Source organism: Pseudonaja textilis, chromosome 1 (genome assembly GCF_049901715.1).
Source record: "Pseudonaja textilis isolate UNSWEBS1 chromosome 1, rPseTex1.2, whole genome shotgun sequence".
In the NCBI taxonomy this organism is placed as follows: Eukaryota; Metazoa; Chordata; class Lepidosauria; order Squamata; family Elapidae; genus Pseudonaja; species Pseudonaja textilis.
Genome location: NC_141990.1, coordinates 150,729,257 through 150,752,642, shown reverse-complemented (window position 1 = coordinate 150,752,642; position 23,386 = coordinate 150,729,257). Strand labels below are relative to the sequence as shown.

At 36.7% G+C, this 23,386-nt stretch overlaps 1 protein-coding gene and 1 long non-coding RNA gene across 2 annotated transcripts in view; one reads left to right on the top strand and one right to left on the bottom strand.

Annotated features, from left to right (window-relative positions):
- Positions 1-5,117, top strand: part of APLF (aprataxin and PNKP like factor) — a 37,644-nt gene extending 32,527 nt beyond the window's left edge. The window contains 1 exon segment of the mRNA XM_087922263.1: positions 4,447-5,117. Coding sequence (XP_087778389.1) covers positions 4,447-4,652 — 206 coding nt within the window. The 3' untranslated portion in view covers positions 4,653-5,117.
- A 976-nt stretch (positions 5,118-6,093) lies between these two features.
- Positions 6,094-7,242, bottom strand: LOC148127865 (uncharacterized). The gene is made up of 2 exons (XR_015740655.1): positions 6,190-7,242; positions 6,094-6,138 (listed from the first exon to the last, which is right to left on the bottom strand). It is a non-coding gene; the product is annotated as an uncharacterized LOC148127865 (long non-coding RNA).
- Positions 7,243-23,386: the final 16,144 nt, after the last annotated feature.

Genomic DNA, 23,386 nt, shown 5'->3' with positions numbered 1-23,386 from the left:
AACTCCTGGGCAGTCTGTGGTGCAATGTGGTGTTGGTGGATGGAGTGAAACATGATGTCCCAGATGTGCTCATTTGGATTCAGGTCTGGGGAACGGGCGGGCCAGTCCACAGCATCAATGCCTTCGTCTTGCAGGAACTGATGACACACTCCAGCCACATGAGGTCTAGCATTGTCTTGCATTAGGAGGAACCCAGGGCCAACCGCACCAACATATGATCTCAAAAGGGGTCTGAGTATCTCAGATATCTCATCTCAGTACCTAATGGCAGTCAGGCTACCTCTGGCGAGCACATGGAGGGCTAAAGAAATGCCACCCTACACAATTACTGACCCACTGCCAAACTGGTCATGCTGGAAGATGTTGCAGGCAGCAGAACGTTCTTCATGGAATCTCGAGACCCTGTCACGTCCGTCACATGTGCTCAGTGTGAACCAGCTTTCATCTGTGAAGAGCACAGGGCGCCGGTGGCGAATTTGCCAATCTTGGTGTTCTCTGGCAAATACCAATACGTTTGTGTAAGCACAACCCCCATCTGTGGACGTCGGGCCCTCATACCACCCTCATGGAGGTCTTTTTCTGACCATTTGAGCAGCCACATGCACATTTGTGGTCCACTGGAGGTCATTTTGCAGGGCTCTGGCAGTGCTCCTCCTGTCTCTCCTTGCACAAAGGCAGAGGTAGTGGTCCTGATTCTGGATTGTTGCCCTCCTACGGCCTCTTCCACGTCTCCTGATGTACTGGCCTATCTCCTGGTAGCGCCTCCATGCTCTGGACACTATGTTGACAACACAGCAAATCTTCTTGCCACAGCTCGCATTGATGTGCCATCCTGGATGAGCTGCACTATCTGAGCCACTTGTGTGGGTTGTAGACTCCGTCTCATGCTACCACTAGAGTGAAAGCACCGCCAGCATTCAAAAGTGACCAAACCATCAGCCAGAAAGCATAGGAACTGAGAAGTGGTCTGTGGTCACCACCTGCAGAACCACTCCTTCATTGGGGATGTCTTGCTAACTGCCTATGCTTTCCATCTGTTGTCTATTCAATTTGCACAACAGCATGTGAAATTGATTGTCAATCACTGTTGCTACCAAAGTGGACAGTTTGATTTCACAAAAGTGTGATTGACTTGGAATTACATTGTGTTGTTTAAGTGTTTCCTTTATTTTTTTGAGCAGTGTATATATTTTTGCTACCAAAAAAGGCACCAGGTCTTATTTTGGGGGGATGTCGTCCAAGGATGGGATCTGACTGGTATAACTACCAGTTCTGTCTATTAGTATCACTCAAGTGCAATTTACCACCTGCTGAACTGTCCGGACAGCTGAGCAGTGCTGCGTGCAAGTGCGCAGTGGTTGGAAAAGCCCTTTTTTTCCTGCTTTTTCAACTGCAGCTGTGTCGCGCAAAGCAGCTGCAGTTGAAAAAGCAGGAAATAAAGGTCAGGTAAGAGGCCGGGTGGGTGGGCGGGCCACAACAGCAGCAGACATAGAACCAGTTCTATGTCTGCTGCTCTTCGGAGCAACTGGTTCTACAGAGGTGGACAGAACCGGTAGAATCCCACCCCTGATGTCATCTACTGACTAACCTTTTCACTGTCAGGGCCCTTTAGGAACTTCTGCAGCCGGCAATGCTTTCCTGAAGGCCTTTGCAGCTGATAACAGCTCCGGATCGATCTGTTATTAGCTACAGAGGCCTTCAGGAAAGTCTTGCCAGCCTTACTAGCTGCAGAAGAAGTGGGCTGGCAAGGCAGGTGTTGGGGTGCACGAGGCCTGGCTACAACTGTCCAAAGGTAAATAGTAGGCAGCTCCACCACCCCCATCCCCACCCTGGCTTAATTTTTACCCGTCCACTTTAGAGTGGGCAGGATCTTAATTAGGGCTTATTTGGGGGGTAGGGCTTATATTGGGCGCACGTGTAAAAATCAAGCTTGGACTTACTTTCAGGGTAGGTCTTATTTTCAGGGAAACGGTTGTTGTGTGACATAATCAGGTCACCGTACGCTTGCTGCTAATTTTTTTAAACCTGGACCCATGACTTAATCACATAATTTACTTTCAAGGGCATGATTTTTAGAAAGAGAACTACTGATGTACTAGAGAAATAATTACCCATAGCAAATTGAATTCTGGTTACATCAGGCTACAAATACAAGTAGCATGTTTCCTAGGAAAAAAACCAAGTAACTTTGGATCACTGTTCAAAGGAGAGCATTCATATAAGATGTTAAGTCTGCAACAGAGATGAAAACAAAGGATTTACAGAAATTGAGTTTTTATTTTATTATTATTATTATTATTATCATTATCATTATCATTATCATTATTATTTTAAAGTGCAGTATATTAGCAATTCAATAGTTAGCTGTTGAAGGTGCTTAAAAGAAGTAATGTTCAAATACAGCTAGATAAGAAGGAAAGAGACAAAACTGACTATATGAAATTATTTGTTTCACTCTGCAGAGGGAAGGAAGGGGACAGTTGCTCTTGAAATTGTAAAGCAGGCAAGAAGAGGAAAGAAGATTATGCTTCTTTATATTCCATTTAAATACTGGTACTGTAAAGGAAGCAATGATCCAGTGGTGAGGAGAGAGGAAGCCAGACTTATGAAAGGATAGAGAGGGCAGAAAACGTAACAGGAGTGAAAGAGGTCTTGATTACATTAGAATGCAACAAAGAGGACTTGGGGTTTTTCATCATCCGGCATACAAAATGTTCTCTTTTCTAAGATAGTAGAAGATGTAATCACATTCTGTCCCCAATTGCCTGTTCTTGCCAACTATATCGTTTCAGGCAAAATGAAGAATGAAAAATAAAATGGGATTACTGGAGCAAAATTGTGATCAGCTCACTCACTTGTCTGTTGCTTCCTAGTGGTTTTTTTTTTTTTTTGAAGGTTAAAGCTTATCAAAAGCTAGAACTTATGTTTGCACTTCACATTGTCATTTTCAAATATTCTTGGAAGAACTATGTGACCTGGCTAAAGTCTCTCTGCAGTCCTGGCTCAGTAGTTTTGTATTATATATTGTGATACAGGAAATTGAAAAGGCTATTCTTAGGAATGCTGCAAAGTTTTCATTCCAGGATATCTGATTTATATGTATCTTTAGAGAAAAAAAAATCTAAATTCATATCGACACACTTGGGAAATGGAATCATTTTTGTATATACGGTAGACCTCGACTTATGACCACAATTGAGCCCAAAATTTATCTTGCTAAGTGAGACATTTGTTAAGTGAGTTTTGCCCCATTTTACGACTTTACTTGCCACAATAGCTAAGTGAATTATTGCAGTTGTTCAGTTAGCAACCACGGTAGTTAAGTGAATCTGGCTTCCCCATTGACTTTGCTTGTCAGAAGGTTGCAAAAGCCGCTTCAACCATCATAAATATGAACCTGTTGCCAAGGAGCTGAATTTTGATCACATGACCAAAGGGATGCACTTATTTTAGTGCCGTTGTTTGAACAGTCGCTAAATGAACTGTTGTAAGTTGAGAACTAGTTATATAGTAATTCTTTTTTTTTTTCCAGGAGAGCCTTAGGAAAGAAAACTAAACTGACAAAAAAATTAAAAATAGCTTTGACTAACCCAGAATAGTACAATATATACATATCTTGAGGCTTCTCATCTAAATGAGTTTTTTTCTAAATATGGTGATAATATCCCATCTATTACATTGAATGTGTAAAGTCTCAATATCTTTAGTACTGTGCAACGTTATTTTGTTTCAGTAGTTTGCAAATTTCTGATTTGTAAACTGGAACTTGAAACCAAAGACACTGAGATTAAAATATGCTTTTAAGCCAATAATTTCTAAAAATACAAATCTCCAGATTTTCCATCAGTTATTATTGTTAAAATGCCTGTTAAGTCTTTAAAAGAATACTATAAGTCCTCACTACTACTTCTCCGGAAGAGTAAAATTTGTCTATATGCTATTAAGGAATGCTAGCAAGAAATACTGGCTGTGTGAATATTTGACTCAGAAAAAAAAAGTTAAAATGGGTTTTAGTTGATGTAATGATATTAGTTAAATATTTATTTATTGCCTAGGCCAAAAGAAATCAGAGAGGAATTTGGTGGCCATCAATGTGGAATAGTGACAATCAATTCAATTAGCATTTGTGCACAAAAATGGATTTTCAAGTTTATTGAGAAATTGGGATAAGATCAAATAGTCTTTCCAAATCAGAATTTGAGTACTTTGCATGGAAGAACATTAAAGCTGGAGCGATTCCATTATCAAATAAGATAAGATACCAGTGGACTTGTTCTCTTGTTTCAATAAACAGATTGAAGAGGCAAGGCTCCATCAGTTTAACTGTACCATATTTTCATGCAATTTCTAATAACTTTTTCTCACCTGTCCAAATTGTGTTTCCATATTGGTATTACTCTCATTGCAACCCAAGGCTTTAATTTTTTATTGTTGAAAATTATATAGTAAGAAGTATTCTTGCGGATGAGAGTGATGATGATGGTGAACCAAACGAATACAACTTGAACGACAGTTTTATAGATGATGACGAGGAGGAAGATTGTGATCCTACTGATGAAGATTCTGATTGGGAACCAGATTGTCAAGATGATGATGAAGATACGGACATGCTTCTCAAAGAAGCACATGATTTTGTTAAAACCAAGAACTAACTGCATTCAAATATTTTGATAGAGTTTATAATGCATCATGAAACATGTATCCCATTAGGTAATGTCACTTTTTAAATAGTGACGTACTTTAATTTTACTTCATAAAATTGGATTATATATGTACATTTTCAAATTTTAATGACTCCACAGCTTGTGAAAAAATCTTACATGTTAGGGAGTACACAAGATTTCTGGATTAATATTTTTGTAGTGATAGGTATGGCTTTGTGATTTAAAATTATGAGTGCTTTCCTGAACTTTGTATTAACACATTTCATTGCACATATGGATAAATAATAACTCCATATTGGTAATGCACTGATTTGGATTTAATTTCTTTATTCTGTCAGACTGATAATAAAACTGTAAATAGTAACTGCATTTTCTTGTAATATGCTGTTTAACATTACAAGTGGTATTATTTCTATTTGAGAAGAAAGTATATAAATTTATTCTGAAAGACAATTCAATCTCTCTTCATTATTTTAATTTTTCTGAAGCAATGTTTGAACTATTACATTCTGTTGGCTGAAGCTGAAACAAATCCTAATTTGATCAACTCAACACTGCAACATAAAATGTCTGAATTGCACTTTGAATCTGTTGTATGCAGATAATAAGTATGAAGATCTGATTTTTCAAGAAAAGATTCCATCTGTCATTCTTCTGGGCAAAAGCAGTCAACTCTGGCAGACACTAGTATCCAAAGTGCAGTATTTTCCTAAAATGTCAGAACTGTATTGCAAGACCTTTACAGTTACAAATCTTAGCTTTTAAGAGCTGGGAGTCAATAGCTCTTCATGTCTTGTATTAAACCGTAGTATGATTTGTATGGTTGGGCAGTTCATGTTGTGCAAATCCAGCATTTCTAGACTTTGTGGCTTAGAGTAAGGTGGGAATCTAGCCAGTGTTCCATGGTCTGTTTCCAAGTCACAAAAATAATACAGCAAGCTTTATTTGAGCTTTATTTTCAGAGCTTTTAATAGTGGTTTTAAGAGGTATGGACAGTTTATTTTTTATTTAACTTATGAATAAAATATTATTATAGGTTATTCTCCTACTCCCATCCCCAATTATAAAACATTATAAGGGTGGGGACAGTTCCATTTGTACCTCTTGAAAGAATAAAAGAAAAAAGAAAAATAACATAGTAATATAGGAGAGGAGCAAATAAAACAACAGTGGACTTATATAGGAAGGAAGGGGTCAGAAATATAAGAGGTACAATTAGAAAATTAAAGTTGCTCCATAATATGTTGCCCATTTTAATTGGCTGAGACAAATCAGCATTAATTGACAGTTTTTATCAGCTTATTCAATATTATTTAGGACTTAGGGAAATTTGAATTTGAGCAAGATTTTTAATCTAATCTTTTGTTAGAGGATTCACTTTTTATAACAGGTTCCAGGTACATTAATCTTTTATCCTCATTGAAAATACTTTTTTTTTTATTGTAAGAAAGGCCTTTAATTGTGTTGAGTCAAGCTGTGGAACTGCCTTTGGAAAATAGGAATCCCAAAACATCTTGTACAAAACCCATCTACAAGAGAGGAACTTACAGGATAGATATATGACAAAATAGCCTGGCTACAGGTTTGGCCAGTCAATCTCTCTTACCCCAACCCCTTACAGGGTTGTTGAATGGAGAAAGTAGGAGGAAGGAGTATCAGATATATTTGCCACCTTGCAATATAAAAATACTAGACATGGGATTTAAAAAAAATCTAAAATAACAAAAAAATTGAGGCAAGGCAATCTTCGACTATGACCATTTGAAGTTCGAATGGCACTTACTGGTCATAGGGTGCCAATTTTCCTTTAAATTCTAATTTTGAATAATTAATTCAAATTAATAGTTATTAGACTAATAATCTTTTGCCTAATATTTTAAATTCATTTTTTTGCTCACATTTTTTACAAATGGGGTCCAGAAGCACCAGAATTTGCTATGGAAAGTTTAAAATAGAGGTTTTATTTACTTAAATAGTTTATTCTGTTTACCTTTGCTTGTCCCTTGTTATACTACTACATCAAAGAAAATATAGTGTGCTTAGCAGTCTTGGTATTACAAAATAAACTTTAAAATTTTCATTTTCTTGATTTAAAATAGACCGCTTTACAATAGAAGTTGTACTCAGATTGATGCAAACTAATGAAAATCTCTTAAACTCATCAGGATCTTCTTACAAGCAAAGTAACTCTAGGATATTATGTAAGAATTGAGTCAAAAGCATCATGAAAAATTTGTAGACCACACATTTTGGGCCATTTTATGAAAGACTCATTAGGGAAACCTTATTAAAGTAAAAATGTTTATTAGATCCATTCACAGCACCACAGGAATTCTGATCTGGGTCTCTCCTTGCCTTTGTACAAGGCTAGTAGAGAAACATTGGCTACTTTGACAACTTTGAAGCGAACTCCAGGAATGTCTCCAACGGCATGATCCCTCCAACCGAAGCCAGCAACCAGGACTTTATCTTTCTCCTCAATAAAATTCAAACAGCAATCATTGGGAACAAAAGCTGTAATTTTCTTGCCATTCTTGATAAGCTGAACTCAAACACACTTCCTAATGGCAGAATTTCTATGGTTCTATATGGGCATTTGAAGAATCATTTAATTTCTCATAAAATATTTCTGAGTAATATATAATGTGGTACATAGCAATAGCACTTAGACTTATATACCACTTCACAGTGTTTTACAGCCCTCTCTAAGCAGGTTACAGAGTCAGCATATTGACCCCAACAATCTGGGTCCTCATTTTAACGACTTCGGAAGGATGGAAGGCTCAGTCAATCTTGAGCCGATGAGACTCGAACTGCTAAATTGAAGGCAGCCAGCAGTCATAGAAAATGTTTCTTAACTAGGAAATTATATGCAAAATCAGAAATTAATAACAAAACTGCAGTTCTTAAACCTAATAGAAAAACTATCAATGTGATGTGACTGGAATAAAAGTCAGTATGGTGTATTTGCAATTCCTAGAAATCTCATTCAGCTCAAGTCATTTTGAAATGTTCAATATGGCTGCACCTGATGGTTTGCTACTATATGAGTTACTATATGTAGTATTTTCAGCAGAAAGAAAAATGAAGCCCCAATTTTTTAAATAAATGAATGGGTGTGTCTGAACATGTGGAAAGTAAAATCTGCCTGTTCCAATAGACAGTTTTATTTTACACAGTGAAATATCAAAGGCTCCTTCTGCCAAACAAAGTTATGTGATAGGAACTATATTTGTAATATGAAGGAATAAAAAAGACATCTTAAAATACAGTGAATCTCATCACATCTCATATTAATTACTGAATGGAAATCTAGCTGTGTGTTCATGCCAGAAAATGGGATTTAGTTCAATTTTTCTCAGTGTAGAACATTACGCTAAGATAAAGGAATAAAAATTCAGCCTCTAAGTATTTCAAACTATTATTGAGACAATTAACATTAACTGATCAACTGCCATTTATCAAAAAAGATAAAATGATATCGTGTAATGAAATAAATTAGGATGGAATTTTCTGGTTTATCTATAAAGCATAAGTGTCTGTACATCAGGCTCATATTCACTGCCTAATTAACTCAAAATATCTATTTTCAACATTTCTAATGAGGCAACTCTACAACATTCCTTTCAAACAGATGTCTCCTCATGGAATAATTTGTCTTAAATTCCAAAATATCTAGGGTGCAGAATGAATAAGGATTAACTAGGCAGAAAGGAAAGATGGGAGCTAAAACTGTTGTTTATGTGATAGAATTAGCACATACAATTTCATTGTGTAAATGTGTTTTAAAATGGCTGCCAGTAATTCAAAGTTGGGTCAGAACTGACTGTGTCCATTTAGAGGAGGGATTTTCACACTTTTCATTTTACAGAACCTGTTTGCTAAAAACAAAAGTCCCCAGGACCATTATTTAAGAAAGGTGAGGGTTCTGAAAGTTAGCTAATAAGCCTTCCTCTTTCAACTATATCTTAGTGGCTAAAAGAAAAAAAGTCTCTGCAAAGGTCTGATGGAGACAAAACCCTTTCTACAAAGGACTAAATTCTTGTCCCTTGTGGAGAAATTATTCTTAAGAGTTCCTTTAAAAAACTCTTAGTTTTCTCTCTCTTAGTTCCTTGCAGAGAATTCCTCTCCCCCTAATTCCATGGAATCCATCCAAGATCTTGTGGATCCCCAGGTTTTATGGGACCCAATGTGAAAACCCCCATATTAGAAGACCATGTCATAAGACCTGGAAACATACAGCTATTATACTTTTTGGAAAGGTGCCCTGAACTTAGGTATGGTGAGAATTAACTTTATTGTCAGATCAATTAATTAATTTGGCAGTTTTAATATCTTTTGCAGGAGGGCATTGTTCAATTCACCAGCTTTATGCTGAGAGTGTCAGTTTTGGGAAAGTTTTATCTGAAAGAATAGGAGCAATATCACTCACAGATAAATGGGTCATAGATTGTCTATCAATTCTTCCTTGCTTGGTTAGTTTTATATAATTAAGCAAAAGTATTCCAAGACAAAAGAAATATATACTTGACTCTTAATATTCCTACAGATAACATTGCTATCTATCAGCTGTTAATTGCAGTGTTAATCTTCATTGTATCGTGGGAGCTAAAATGCATTTGCAGTGAAGCCTGGAACTTGACTTTGGTGTCCAGTGAAGCCTGGAGCTTGACCTAATATAGAACATAAATTTTAATTTTCCCTCCCATCTTCTGCTCCACAACAGTCATCATTTATTAAGGAGTGTTGGCTTTCAGTTGCACTTTTTGTTTGAGTTCTTTTAGAGGAAAGTGTGATTTCTTTTATTAAGAGGTAATTACTCTTAGCACATAATCTGAGCACATTTTCTCTTTCCCAAGATAAGAGCAAATCTGGTTTTGTAATATTGATTTCTCTGGTGTCACTCTGTTATTAATACTGATAGCAGCTGAATTTCCTGATGCTTCCAACCACGACTCCCTGTACTCTCTTTCCTCCTGTGCTTTTCCATGAATTTCTATAGCACGGAAACAAGTGACCAACAGAATTGCTGTGATCAATTTCCACATTCGGTAATAGTCAGTTCTACTGGAGCAAATCACAACTACCAATTTGTTATTGGGTAGGGTGATCTGTCAAGATGCCTTCAGCTAACTGATGTACTTTTTTTTAAAAAAGAAATCTGCTCATTGCTAGATTGGCAGAGTTTGGGGAATAAGGGAGCTGAAGCAACCTATAGTATGCACACAGTGTCCTCAAACTACAAATCCTTTAATCTTTTTCCTTGGTTTTCCTTTTTCTACTTTTGAGCAGGATTTCTTGGTTTTGTCTCATTTTGGCTGTGTTAGCAGAAAAATGTTCTTCTTAAAACTGTCACAAAGAACCCCACATTTTGTCTCTTCAACCCTTTTTGTCTTCATAATACTTTTCACAACTTTATTTAAGTGAAATAGATGCTCCATTAAAATGTTTCTTCAGTTTTGGGAAAAACTAGAAATAGCATAGTGCCAAGTCTGAACTCTATAGCAGGAGTGTCAAACTCAAGGCCCAGAGCCGGATTAGGCCCACTGGGTGCTTAGATCTGGCCTGTGGGGCTGCTCTGGAAATAGTGAAGGACTGGCTTGTGGTACCTCTGCCAGTGAAAAGTGAGCTCAGGAGGGCTGTACATGCCTCTGCCGAGCTCTGTTTTCACTTGTAGAGGGTTGCAGGAGGCTGTTGCAGCTGAAAACAGAGCTTGGGGGCCTGTTTTCACTGACAGAGCGTTCGGGACACCACGGGCGACCCTGACATGAGTGATGTTGAGCTGGCCATGCCCACCCTGACCACGCTCACCCCTTCCCCTGAGGTCAAACACAACCCTGATGCGGCTCTTAAAGAAATTGAGTTTGACACCCCTGCTCTATAGTAAAACAGTGAGATCCAACTTTTTAATTGCCTCTTGGGTTGATTTATTTTCTGTAAACTAACATTTTCTTTGTGACTTCTAGTGATGAAGTTTCCCCTACTGTCATGATTCCCCATCTTCATTGTAGCATGACAATAATTGCTGGCAAATAACTGGCTTTTGAAGATTTTATCTCTATCTCTACTGTCAACATACAAAGAATCCATCTTGCACAAAGTTTCTGATGTTGAGACCATCAATAACGTGGCCCACACATTTCTGTGAACTGCCAAATTTGACGACAATTTCTCTGAGCAATACACTGTCCTTAATCAGTTAATATTTCTCATATGAAACTCATCGATTGCTGTCAGAGATCATATACTTGGCTTTTAATCACAAAAGTCAGCTCTTCCCAATTTAATATCTTCTCATTTTTTTTGGTCCAGCGACGCACAGTTTATAGGCCAACACATCATCACTATAAACAAGCTGCATTTATCTATGAGTCAATTGTAGGGACTTATTCAGCAGTCAATCATAGTATATTGGTTAAAGGGTTCACTGCTGGCTTCCATTTGATTATAATAGCAGTACAGCCTTTTCTTACAACAATGTCCACCCACCACCTGTTGGTGGCTTATAATGTTGGAAGCATTACTTTTCAGTCAACACTTGTAAGTTCTATGACATACTTTTCTTTGTTGCAACTATTTTTCAATATAGCCATTAGACAAAGAAATAAATTGAAATATAAAAAACAGTCAAAATTGAAAGGCACAGCCACAAGAAATAAAGTTTTAGAGCTGCAGTTCTTCCCCACTTTCTTCTCCAAATAAAAAAATAAAGAGGAAATGTTTATTCCTTCCTTCCAAGTGACTTACAAATATTAAAAAACATTCTTAACAGGAAAGGGAACCAAAAATGGCTATTTTCGAAGGATATGGATTTGTCAGCTATGATTCACCAGATCCATATATGAAGAGTTCAATTAGTTGTTTTATTACACAAGCCAACACACAGGAATCTTTTCAGATTGATGGTTTGCACCTGGACAAGACTAGATATGGTTCAAAGGCATTGAAGGTTGGACTTAACATTCTTGTGCCCATATAGGGATTCCAGATTATTTCTCTGTTTGATTCCTTTCCCTGGCTTGGCCAGTCTTTGTTCAACAGGATAATCAGAATAAGAAATGGAGTGCAATGCTATTTTGAGCTCTTAAGACTTGCCATAGTTTATTTGATGCTGTTGTTAAAGATAAAAGTTTTTCTCTGCTTTCACGATTCTGTTTAGAATTACAATCCCTTCTTCCTTTTGAATATATATATCAGATATTGGGATCTGAGTGAAAGCAGGTTTATCATGCTGCTTGTTTTGAGCATCTGATGTTTTCTCTTAAACTTCAATGCATCAAGAAATACAAAACAAGAACTTGGTTGTTGAAAATACTCTGGCTTTGAATTTTTCATTGCATCGCTTAACTACAGGTAGTCCTTGACTTATGGCTGGTTGCTTAGCAACCCCTCATTATCACGGACCTCTGTGATGGTATTTACAATTCAGTTCCTAAGTTCTGATGCCCTCCCTCCAGATCACATAACTGCATGTCAGGTGTTCAGCAATCAATCAATATTTATAACTGCTTGCAGTTGTGTGACTACTTTTTACAACAGTTTTGCCCCAAACTGGCAATTACTTCCAGTTTTTGGCAAAAGAAACCCATAGTGAACCAAGTGTGATCTTATTTATATCTGTCATGACTTACAACCATGATGGGCAGGCTCCACTGAATTGTTAGCCGTGGACTACCTGTAGATGCTCTGAGGTCCTGACTGAGAAAGTGCTTTTTCTCAGCTCTTCGTTTAGCCAAATGTATGTTGGCCCATTCCACATTATAAAGAATGACTTGCAGGGAATTTTTTTCCATGAAAAAATAGCAATGGAATTTTTGATAATATCTTGAAAGCCACACAATTATTCCCTAGTAGCACTGTGAGAATGTTTCAGAAAGCATATCAGTATAGTTAAATATAGTAAATATTCAACTTAGATGACAGTGATATTTATATCCTTCATTTTTTTTTACTTGTTGGTGATCATGTCTAGTTATATTGTCTACCTTTTAAGAAAAAGAGCCAGTTTGGTCTAGCAGTTAAGGGACCAGGCCTCAGAGAGTAAGAGACTCAATTCAGGTCCCACCTCAGCCATGAAAGTCAACTGGGTGACTTTGGGCCAGTCACACTCTCTCAGCCCAGTCCACCTCACAGTGTTGTTGTTGTGGGGAAAATAGGAGAAGGAAGGTGTGTTGGATATGTTCATAAGATTGAGTTATTTGTAAAAATAATAAAGACAGGATATAAACAAACAAAAGTTCCAGAGACCGCAGGAAATCCAAATAATGTCTACTCTGTAAATTCATAAATTAAAGAGTAGAAGAAATATGGATATGCAAGGAAAAATAAACGAATGGAATGAAAAATGAACGCTTTACCTGAACAAAATGGTACAGAGGTTTCTGAGTAATGCCAGTGATAAATGACTCTTTGGATGTTACTGGTTTACAACTCCCATCATTCCTCCCTATTTAATAAAGCCAATCATAAAGGATAATGGTAGGGGTTGTGTGACACATATCCATGAAGGTTGAAATGGTTGGTAAAATATGCACTGGAGTTTGTGCAATGCTGCTAGCTCCAAAGGAAGGAGGAGAGAAGTAAAAGGTATGAAGTCTCCTTCCATCAGCAATTCCTTGTGCCTTTAAAAAACATGCAGTATGTGAAGCCATGTAGCATAAACCAGCATTATGACTTCTTCCTCCTTCCATTAAGACATTGCCATTGACCCCAAATGCTTCTTTGGTGAGTACAATGGATTTTCTATTTATGAAATAAGCAACCTCCCGTTCATCATTGTGCAAATTGTAACCTTCAGGGGTATTAATTGTCATATTTTAGAGGGATAAATATGCATCCATTTGAAATATTTATAGATCGCTTCACAAAGTATTTCATTTGAAGTTCATGGAAGCAAAATATTTCAAAAAAAATTAAATGCACCATTATTTTTCCAGCAACAGCTGGTCCACTTGCATTCCACAGTACCAAGTGCACAAATTACATTGTGTAAAATAAATTGTTGACCAGACAAAACAAGATTAGAACTGCAGTTAACTTTGGAGTGAGGTCAGCAGAATTATAACTACAGAGCAATGACCTTCAGCAGTCTACTGAAGTAGAACACATTTTCAAGATCAGTAGAAAAAGTGTAATAGGCAACAATCCTGAGGATTATTTAAACGGGTTGAACACTTAAAAGATGAGCTCTTGCCATATGATGAATACAATGTTATGTTGTTGTACCTCACACATAATAAAGTGAATGTTTTCACATACCTTCTGATAATAAGAACAATACTTGATCTGTTATAGGCTTTAAAACTGACATTTACAGTATATCCACAGATATATGGTTACATAAGTGGATCTTATTTTCACATTATTTGTCTTTTGTAATTAAAAAAAAATTGTAGGATTTATTATATGTTCCACCAAGTGGAGCCAGAAACAAACTTGGGGTAGATTCAAGTTCCACTAATTTCATCTGGAAACAGAGGGAGAATATTGGGTATCATTGTTTAATTTTACAAATGTACATCTTATACAAATGGACATGGCATGTACAGCATCAAAGCTTTATATAACAGTATAAAATCACAAAAAAATCTGAAAAGCCCAGGTAAGGAGATGCGTTTGAGTCTGTCCTAAACTATGACAGATATATATAATATATAATAAAGTTAATACATTATATATAATAAAGTTAATACATTATATTCTGCTAAAGTTCTGGTCATGTTTTGACATATTTAGTAATGTCATTTTAGTAAAGTCTCACAATGGGTTCCTTATTTTAGATCTCTTTAGCGCTGGCACTTAAAATGATGAATTATCAAGGCTCCCCTTGAGTGGGATTGAAAGAATTCTCTCTCAATTACAAATATTGTTTGAAACTCTTTAACTCCCTTGTTCTATGACTGCCACTGGACCAACTACAACCCATCTATCGATGCATTTTTGTTATTGGCACATTGAAAAGTAATCCTGCATTTATCAACACATCTTAGTTGAAGTGAGGGAGAGGAGGCTAGAAAAGCTTATACAACTTGTGGAATTGGAAATTAGCTTTCCAGAATCTGCAGATCTCAAGGATGAAGAACAGAAAGGGTGTGTGTGTTTTTTTGTTTTTGTTTTTGCAAACTGAACAAAAGAAAGGCAATTAGTTTTGAATTTTGGATCAAACATGGCAAATGTATGCCAGCCCCATTCCTTTAATATCAGTGGGAACCTTTTATAAAAAGCCAAATTGAAGGTAGGATAGAAAACCATCACCCACCTTTTTTTCATCTTAGCTTTCCAATTATTATAGAATTTTCTGTTCATTACTGCCATAATCAAATCTTAGGACTGGCCAGTGAATAAACAAGTTATTTGACTTTCAATAAAATCACAAAAGAGGTTTGTTTCAGTCAAGCAAGCTTTGCTTTGCTTAATTAGTCATTAGTCTTAATTTCATATGTAGCTATTTTTGAAATGGATCTGTTCAGAAATTATACGAACACCATGGGGAAAACTGTTTAAAATGAAAACTCACTTACAAAGCATACGTAGATAACATTCCCATTAATAAAGTCACTGAAGATTTATATTAATAGAATAGAATCAGATACAAATATGTTCCAACTCCAGCTCACCAACATTTCGAGCCTATTCCTATAATGCTCTATATATTCTAATTGTGTTGTGTTGGGGGGAGGAGGTTAGATAGTGAATTGTAAAAACATCCAAAAAGACAGAGTAAAGCAGAAAGACCTATTTAGCATACCAAGTCATAGGATCATACAGTGTATGTTGGAAGGGACTAATTCAACTTCTTCCCAATGCTTGAATCAATGTCTACAGCAGCAGTCTCCAACCTTTTTGGCACCTAGGATGTTTTTGTGGAAGACAATTTTTCCATTGACCAGGGAGGGGGAGATGGTTTGCACACTTGCCCATTGCTCACCTCCAGCTGTGCAGTCCAGTTCCTAACACGGTACCATCTGTGGCCCAGAGGTCAGGAACCCCTGTTTTACAGCATCCTTAAGAGATGGCCTTCAGCCTTTGTTTAAACTCTTCCAACGAAGAGAATAGACCAACTCCTGATGCATAGTCAAAAACCTACTAGAAAATATTCTCTGATGTCAAATGGAAATTTACTTATTATAACGTTAGAGCCATTGTTTCTTGCTCTGTCCTATGGAATAACTGAATACATCTGTCCTATCTTATATGTGACAGTCTTTAACATGCTTGGAAACAGGTATCATTATTTGTTAATGTTCATAGTATCATATTATCACAAATTTATTATTTTCAGTGCATCATATGCTACAAATTTATCAAAAAATCTTTAAAAGATTTAAGCAGAAGATCTTCATATTTTAGGCATTGATGTTTCCTTAATATGTTGGTCAGCTTTATTTTAAAGTTAAACAGAGAGATAGAAAAATATTTCTTCTGTTAGAAACATTCAGATACTTTGCCAAAACTTTGCTATTAAAAACCTTATAAAATACAATAAGTAAATATTATGCTTGGCAGAAAGCCATTTAGATTTAAAGATTGTGCGTCATTTGAACTATAAAGCTTTTATCTACTTTCATAAAAGAATTGTAACAGTAATCTCTGCTGTATTAGACCACTCTAACCAACCAATTTTTATTAATTTAAATAGAAATGGGAAGTCAATCTTGCAGGTTTAAAAAATTACGTTAGAGAAGATTGAATGCAGGAAGCTTGATAGGTATATCAGCCCTACGAACTAGACTAAGAAATCAATGTCATGTTAGTCAGTACTACTTTTATTGTAACAACCACAGTAACAGAACCTTACAGGTTTGAGTGCGCTTCCCACACCCCTCCCTATTTCTTTATATGATTTAGGCAGGGACTTGCCTGAGATGTTTTCTCAAGTTACTTTCATCAGTCTTCATCCTTTTAACCTACAGTTGCCTTGTGTCCTTCTGTCCTTCAAGGCCATCCCCTCTTCCCTCTACATAGTACAATTGTCCGACAGAGATGGACAATTGCTGAGTGCTATTGTTAGATAATGTAATACTTTTTGTGTTCTATGAATTAAAGTACATGTACAACTGGCATTTTCAAAACCATAGATTTGTCTTTCAAAATAATGGATATTCCTATTTTATTAAAACACTTTCAGGAGTCCTTGGCACTAAAGTCTCAAGTCAGATCCTGTTTCTGTGTTTGGAAGAAGTGTTAGTGACCACCTGACCACAATTTACAAACATCCCTATTCCATAGATCCAAACATAATTTGGAAAGGAACACAAAACAAAGTTGAAACAGATGAGTTTTCTTATATGCATATTGCGATCCCATCCCATCTGTGCAATACCATGATTCATGAAGAAGTATATTGATTGTGAAATTACACCTTCCACATTCTTGAAACTTTATCGTGGTAAATTCTAGGCCTTTTCAATGATGTTTTCCTCCCTTGAACAACGAATCTAACCATATCTTATATATGTTCATAAAAATTATAATATTTTAGTTGGCCATAGCAATTCCAGAGACACAGTACCTCCCTAGGTACATGCAAAAATGCCATTTGATGCCGGAGATTATTTCACTGCATTTGTGGACACCTTGGAGTGCTTCACATTGAAGATCTGGCCTCCAGCCACTTGCCGTAGTGCATTCTGGAAGCTATAAAGGCTCAGAGAAATTCTTTGGAAACTGATTGGTGACTGAAGGGCAGGTTGCTGCACTAATAGAAAGAGGAAGAAATATAGGGATTAGATAGAAAAGATGATGGGTGACCCAGAAGAGGCAAGAAGAGGTGTTGGATGATCAAGATGGGGGGGGGGAACCACCTCAGAAAAGCATGAAGCTCTAGGATATAATTGAAACTTAGTCTTTATCTCAGTTCCCAAGAAAGGAACTATTTCACTTGTGATCTGTGAAGACACTATTTAGTGGACTTCTCATTTTCACTGCTGTGTTGTGCTTCAAACTATTCTCTTGATGCAAATGCTTCAAAACCCAGCTTAAATTTGGCATGCTCAATAACTTTGCTTAATGTGGTACACTCCAGAAAGCATAGATTATGCATCCAGCTGGGGGATATGGGAGCTATAGTATCACACATCTGAAAGGCCAGAGATAGAAAGGGCATCATTTCACAAATCCTAGCAGGGGTTTTCTATTTCTAGCTCCAATAGGCTGTATAATTTTACAATATGAGAAACAGCTGAACTGTAGCTAATGAAGTCCCACCAATAGAGTTTACATCTACTAATAGGATTTAGTTAGCTCTTTCTCCCTAATGGTGCAATTGGGAGCAATTGGTTAAGGCTGCTTTTTATAATTTGATGATACTGTAAAGACTGCTGCAGCTAGAGACATTGATTTATTTATTTTTTGCAACATATGGCAACTGCCATTACCGGTAGTAGCAAATCTCATTTTCTTTGGTCTTCCAGAATCTTTATAAATGCATTTATTGCCTCCAAGTTTAAAGATGTGCATTGGGTGTTAGGTTGACTCAAGGGAACAGGTGCGTAAATTATTATACAAATCTGAAATATACCAAACAGACAGAGAATCACAGAGATGGAAGGAGATAGTTAATTCACAAACTTTAATTCCACTCAACCCAAGCCTCCCTTAACGCTATCCAGCTCAGCTTAAGCTCTGGAAAAAGGGTGCTCTTACCTCTCTTGATGGTTGGTTTCACAGTCAAACTGCTCTTAGAATTAGAAACGTTTTTCTCCTAATGTTAAATTGGAGTATGCCTTCCCTGTCATTTAAGAGCACAGTTTTATAGCCTTACACTCTGGGATGAAAGGAGAAGGTCATGGCCGCTGTGTAAATTAGACCACAGCCAGTTCTGGTGATCATTTATGAACACTGCTTTGTATACACCAATCTTCCAGTACTAATGGGTTAAAGCAATAATTTAGTGCAATTTGTGAATAAAGTTTCTCTAATTCATGTTTTTTCCAATCACTTGATTCTCCTGCTCAGCTTTTCATAGCTTCCTGTCCACTTAAATAATGTGATGATCTTGAAAGCATTGCATAATTTTGTGCATATTGGATTGGGTCTTAGAAAAAGTATTCTCTATCTGAATGTAGTTTTGGGAACAATCCTCCAGATAACATCATGTTTGATCGCTTCTAATAAGTACAGGGAAAGGGGTTTTGAGGGGGTTTGAAGCACTGTCAGATGGTGTGGGCTATGTGAAGGAACACCATAATTAAATTTTTGTGACCATCCCTTTTGTTCCTGTAACTTCTTTCTCAATCATTATTAAACATTAGTTGATAGACTTAGTGATAAAAAATAACAAAAAATGAAACCATCCTTAATGGCTGAGAATGCAATTAATTTACTGAGCTGCGATCTTAACATTTTTGTATAATTCCTTTCAAACTTTGATGTCAGTAAAAATTTCAGTTTCTTGCCATTTGGGATTCCACTTATGTTCTATGCAAGTACATTTTGTGGATTCTACTCTTATATAGTGGAATTATGTTTGTAATACACTATTTTTCTTTTAGTTCATTTGGGAAAATCTTTGGAAGCAAAATTATTGCTTGTCCAAATATTTTTTTCAGTTTTTCCAAATATGCAGTAAGTTGCATCTGCTTAACTAGGGAGCCTCTTAAAATCATTCTCAGCAACAACTTTATTAAAAAACAGGATTTATTTCCCATTCTTTATTTTGTTTCAACTCTTCTGCTAATTAAAACTGACCTCTAACTAAAGACTACTATATGGCAGCAAAAATAGTTTATGTGTTGTATGTGTATAAAATACACACACACACACTGTGTTTTGTGTGTGTGTGTGTGTTTGTTTGCAGTCTGAATTATTTCCTGCCATCTGGTGAAAATCCAGAGTTTTGCACCCCATATTTAATTACTCTAATTAAATTATTATTACAGACCCTAAGCCTGAAAAATACTGTACAGATGCACACAAAGGTATAGAATTGTTTTTAGATACAACTTTGAGTACCGATTGGTTACTTGGAGTGTAATAGAAAGTATTATGCAGGACGAATATATGATTACAGTGTAACCTTGTAAAGCTCTCTCAGTATGTGACTTTTCATGAATATGTTTTAACTTAAGGGAAAAGACAAAGACCAGAATACCAATTTAAGCATATTAAAATGGGATCGTTAAATAGATATCAAACCCTGATCCTTGTCATTCTTCCTATAATGTTAAACGATTAAACAGATTTACAGAAACACAACTGTGCCTTTATGCATATGTATGAGATATAACAGATAAAAGTGAGCATGGATTATAAAGAATTATTGTATTAATTTACCAAGTAAATATGTTTATGTACTGTATCCTGATATTTCTGAAAAGGATTATGCCTGTGTTGGAAAGAAAAATTTTTATGCCAACATAGTCCATGGCAATACTACCATCAATATGAGCAGCTCTGGCTTTTGAGCCCTTCTGCTATCCTTCTGGAATGCTTAGTGCTACACATATTTGTTAACATGGCAGAAAGGGTTTAGAAAAATGAGGTTTATTTATTTTTGCTGAATTTCCAGACTTAGTATGCCCAAAGATAACAGAAGATTCTGGGCTCTGAGTCTGGCTGCATCTTACATTCAAAGTCATTACATTCAAAGCATGAAGATCTCACCAACAGGCAGAAAAATGGGGATGACAGAATTAGACCATACAAGTATACAGAGTCAGGACTTTTTAACCACTAGAGATAGTTGTGGGGATGATGCTTTTCACAACTGCAGCAGTGATGACACAAGTGTTAAGAGATCAGAGAAAGAAGACTTCTCCCAGTCAGTTCTGGAATTCAACTTTGCTGTCTTATGTGGAACTTGAAAATGGCTCAGCTAAGATCACAAATGAACATAGTTCTACAATATCACAGGGTAAGTTGTCAACTCACATGATAGATCAAGTTCCAGTGCTTAGATTTTGATCCTACACAATCAGCCCAGTATTATGCATTCTATAGCAACATTGAAAGACTTACATGTGACATGTTGAGAATTAGGCAAAGATTAGCTTCAAATCAAGTTGAACTTTTTAAACATTACTACTAGCTTGGGCTAGTAGTTCTGAGCTGCAAAACCCCAAGCAATCATGAAATGGCTACAAAGAAGTTGTCCGTATCTTTGTTGTGCCATGTAATAGTCATTGTGGTGGTGTTGTAGCCCCTAACTTTCCCTCCCCTCCCCTCATATGGAGAGCTTTTTGGTGAATTCATCAGTTCCTTCTTGAAGAAATTTAATGAAGCATACAAAGCTGCATTACTTATAGTGCTACTGGGATTATCACTTGTATGATTCAATGAACCTCTGTTCAGCCACTGATAATTCTTTGTGAAAAGCCAACTCATTATGAATTTGGGAAAGCTATGATGGACCATTTGATGGTTCTCCGTGGACCACAACTTGGGCTAGGTGCCAGAAAATACAGGAGAACATGCGAAGAAAATGTATTATAAAATTTTCACTGACCTATCTCAAGAAATTCTTAAAGCAAAGGTGTGTGTGTATGTATGTGAGTATGAGTGTGTTTGCAATGCACATGTGTAGAAAGTTTGCTCCCAAAGAAAACCCATTGGATGAATTCAAAATCACCAGCAGTTGTATACTTAAAAATAAAATAGAAAATACAAGCAAGTTTTGGGATTGGACTCTTGGGAAGGAAAGAACACTTTAAGGAGGCCTCTGGCTAGGTGACTGGGTTTAAGCAAGCCAATTGAGCAATATAATGACTACGCGCTTGGAAAGGAAAAGTTAGCTGAAGGGTCATTGAATAGCACTCATCCTAAGAGATCCATAGCTGCTACTTCAGGGGTGGGATTCTACCGGTTCTGTCCACCTCTGTAGAACCGGTAGCTCTGATGAGCAGCAGACATAGAACTGGTTCTATGTCTGCTGATGTTTTTGCCCACCCGCCCACCTGGGCTCTTACCTGATCTTTATTTCCTGATTTTTCAACTTCAGTTGCCAAACGAGGCACAGCTGCAGTTAAAAAAGCAGGAAAAGAGGGCTGTTTCAAAGGCTGCTTCTCTGAATGAAGACTGCTGATGACGATTTACAGGCTCACGGCTCGCAGCGGGCAGGGAAGCTCGTAAATCCTGAACCGGTAGTAAACCCTGTCATATCCCACCCCTGTGCTACTTGCTTCTCTCTGAACGTTAACACTTCATAAACTGACTTGCTTTCCTTTCCAAGCTTTCATTTGATTAATGTAAAAACCGATGAGTCCAGTAGGCACTTGCTTCTATCCATAGTTCCATGGAAGACACTCCCTATATGCAGACAATAGGCATAACTGAGCTTTTTTTCAATATACACCGATATTAGCAGGAGAAAGACTGTATTGCCAAACATCTGCAAAAACACAGATATATGAAAAAGAAGTACTTGATGTTTATTATTTATAGTATCTACTGTAGATTGGAATGGGAAATTATTCAGGTGATGTCCTCTTGTTTATAACTTGTATGATGCTTTACAAGAAGCATGGCTGCCTTATGTAAATGATTAACCACCCTTCTGACCAAGATGGGACTTTGCATATAATTTGTTTCAGGCTATAAACAGAAATCAGGGCACTGTGTTCTTCTGCTTCTTTTTGTTGATTTTGCCGTTCAGGAGGTAGATATACTGGCTACAAATTTACATGCTGGCTTACTTGTTTGTCAACAGTAGGCTCGAGAAGAGAAATGGATTCCCATAGTATGTTTAATAGAGTTGTACTGTGGTTGTGTAGAAGATGAAGTGAGTTGTTTGGGGGCAAGAATTAATCAATGGAAATAGACTAGATTTTAGAATGGAAAATGGAAATAGACTAGATTTTAGGGAAATGGACTGGATTTTAGAACAAGCTTTTCAGTGGAATAAGATATTCAACATGGAAAGGAATATCTCAGGGAAGGCCTGGGCAACATGGGTTACATACAAATTACAAAATCCCATGGACAATCTAGAATGTCTCCTTCTACCGTCCTTAACAGGCACACCTAACATTTTCAGCCAGTTGTTTTTCTTTTCTCTCCTGTATTTAGAAAAATTGTAAGGGACAAAAGGGTGCCTTCTGTTTGTGGAAATCTATTTACTGATGTATAAATGATGTATAAATCAAAATTGCAGACCACCCTACTCATAGCAAGTCTACATGGTTGGGACTAGAACTCACGCTCTCTTAAATTTCTAGCCTGGTACCTTAACCACTACATCAGACTGGCTCTCATACTCTTTTATCCATGACCAAATAGGTTTTGACATTTCTGCTAATTCTGTCATCTTCATGATCCATTCCTCCATTCCAGATATTTTACTATTTCTCCATCTTTGTGCATATAATATCTTGCTGCAATAAAACTATCATTTATGACCACTCAAGTGATGTAGTAACAGGACAAAATGGCTAAGTGCAGACAAGAGGCTGAAAATAAAATTAATATAAATATACAAGCTAATAATAAATATAATATATAAAGTATAGAAGACAATATTCTTTCCTTTATTGTGTGATAAAACTCTTCAGTGGAAGGAAATAAAGGCTGAGGTATCTCCAGAATGGTGTAGATGCATCTTGCCCGGTGGATCTTGCACTGAGCAGTCTGTTTGACAATTTTCAATATTTTTTTTTCTAGCTCTGTGATTTAACTTCCAAACCAGGAGATGTAGTTAACTTAAAAAAAAATTCTGGCATAAAATAACACCCATACACTTTAACATTTCCTAATACATCCCTGTATAATCAGTGTTATAAAAACACTGT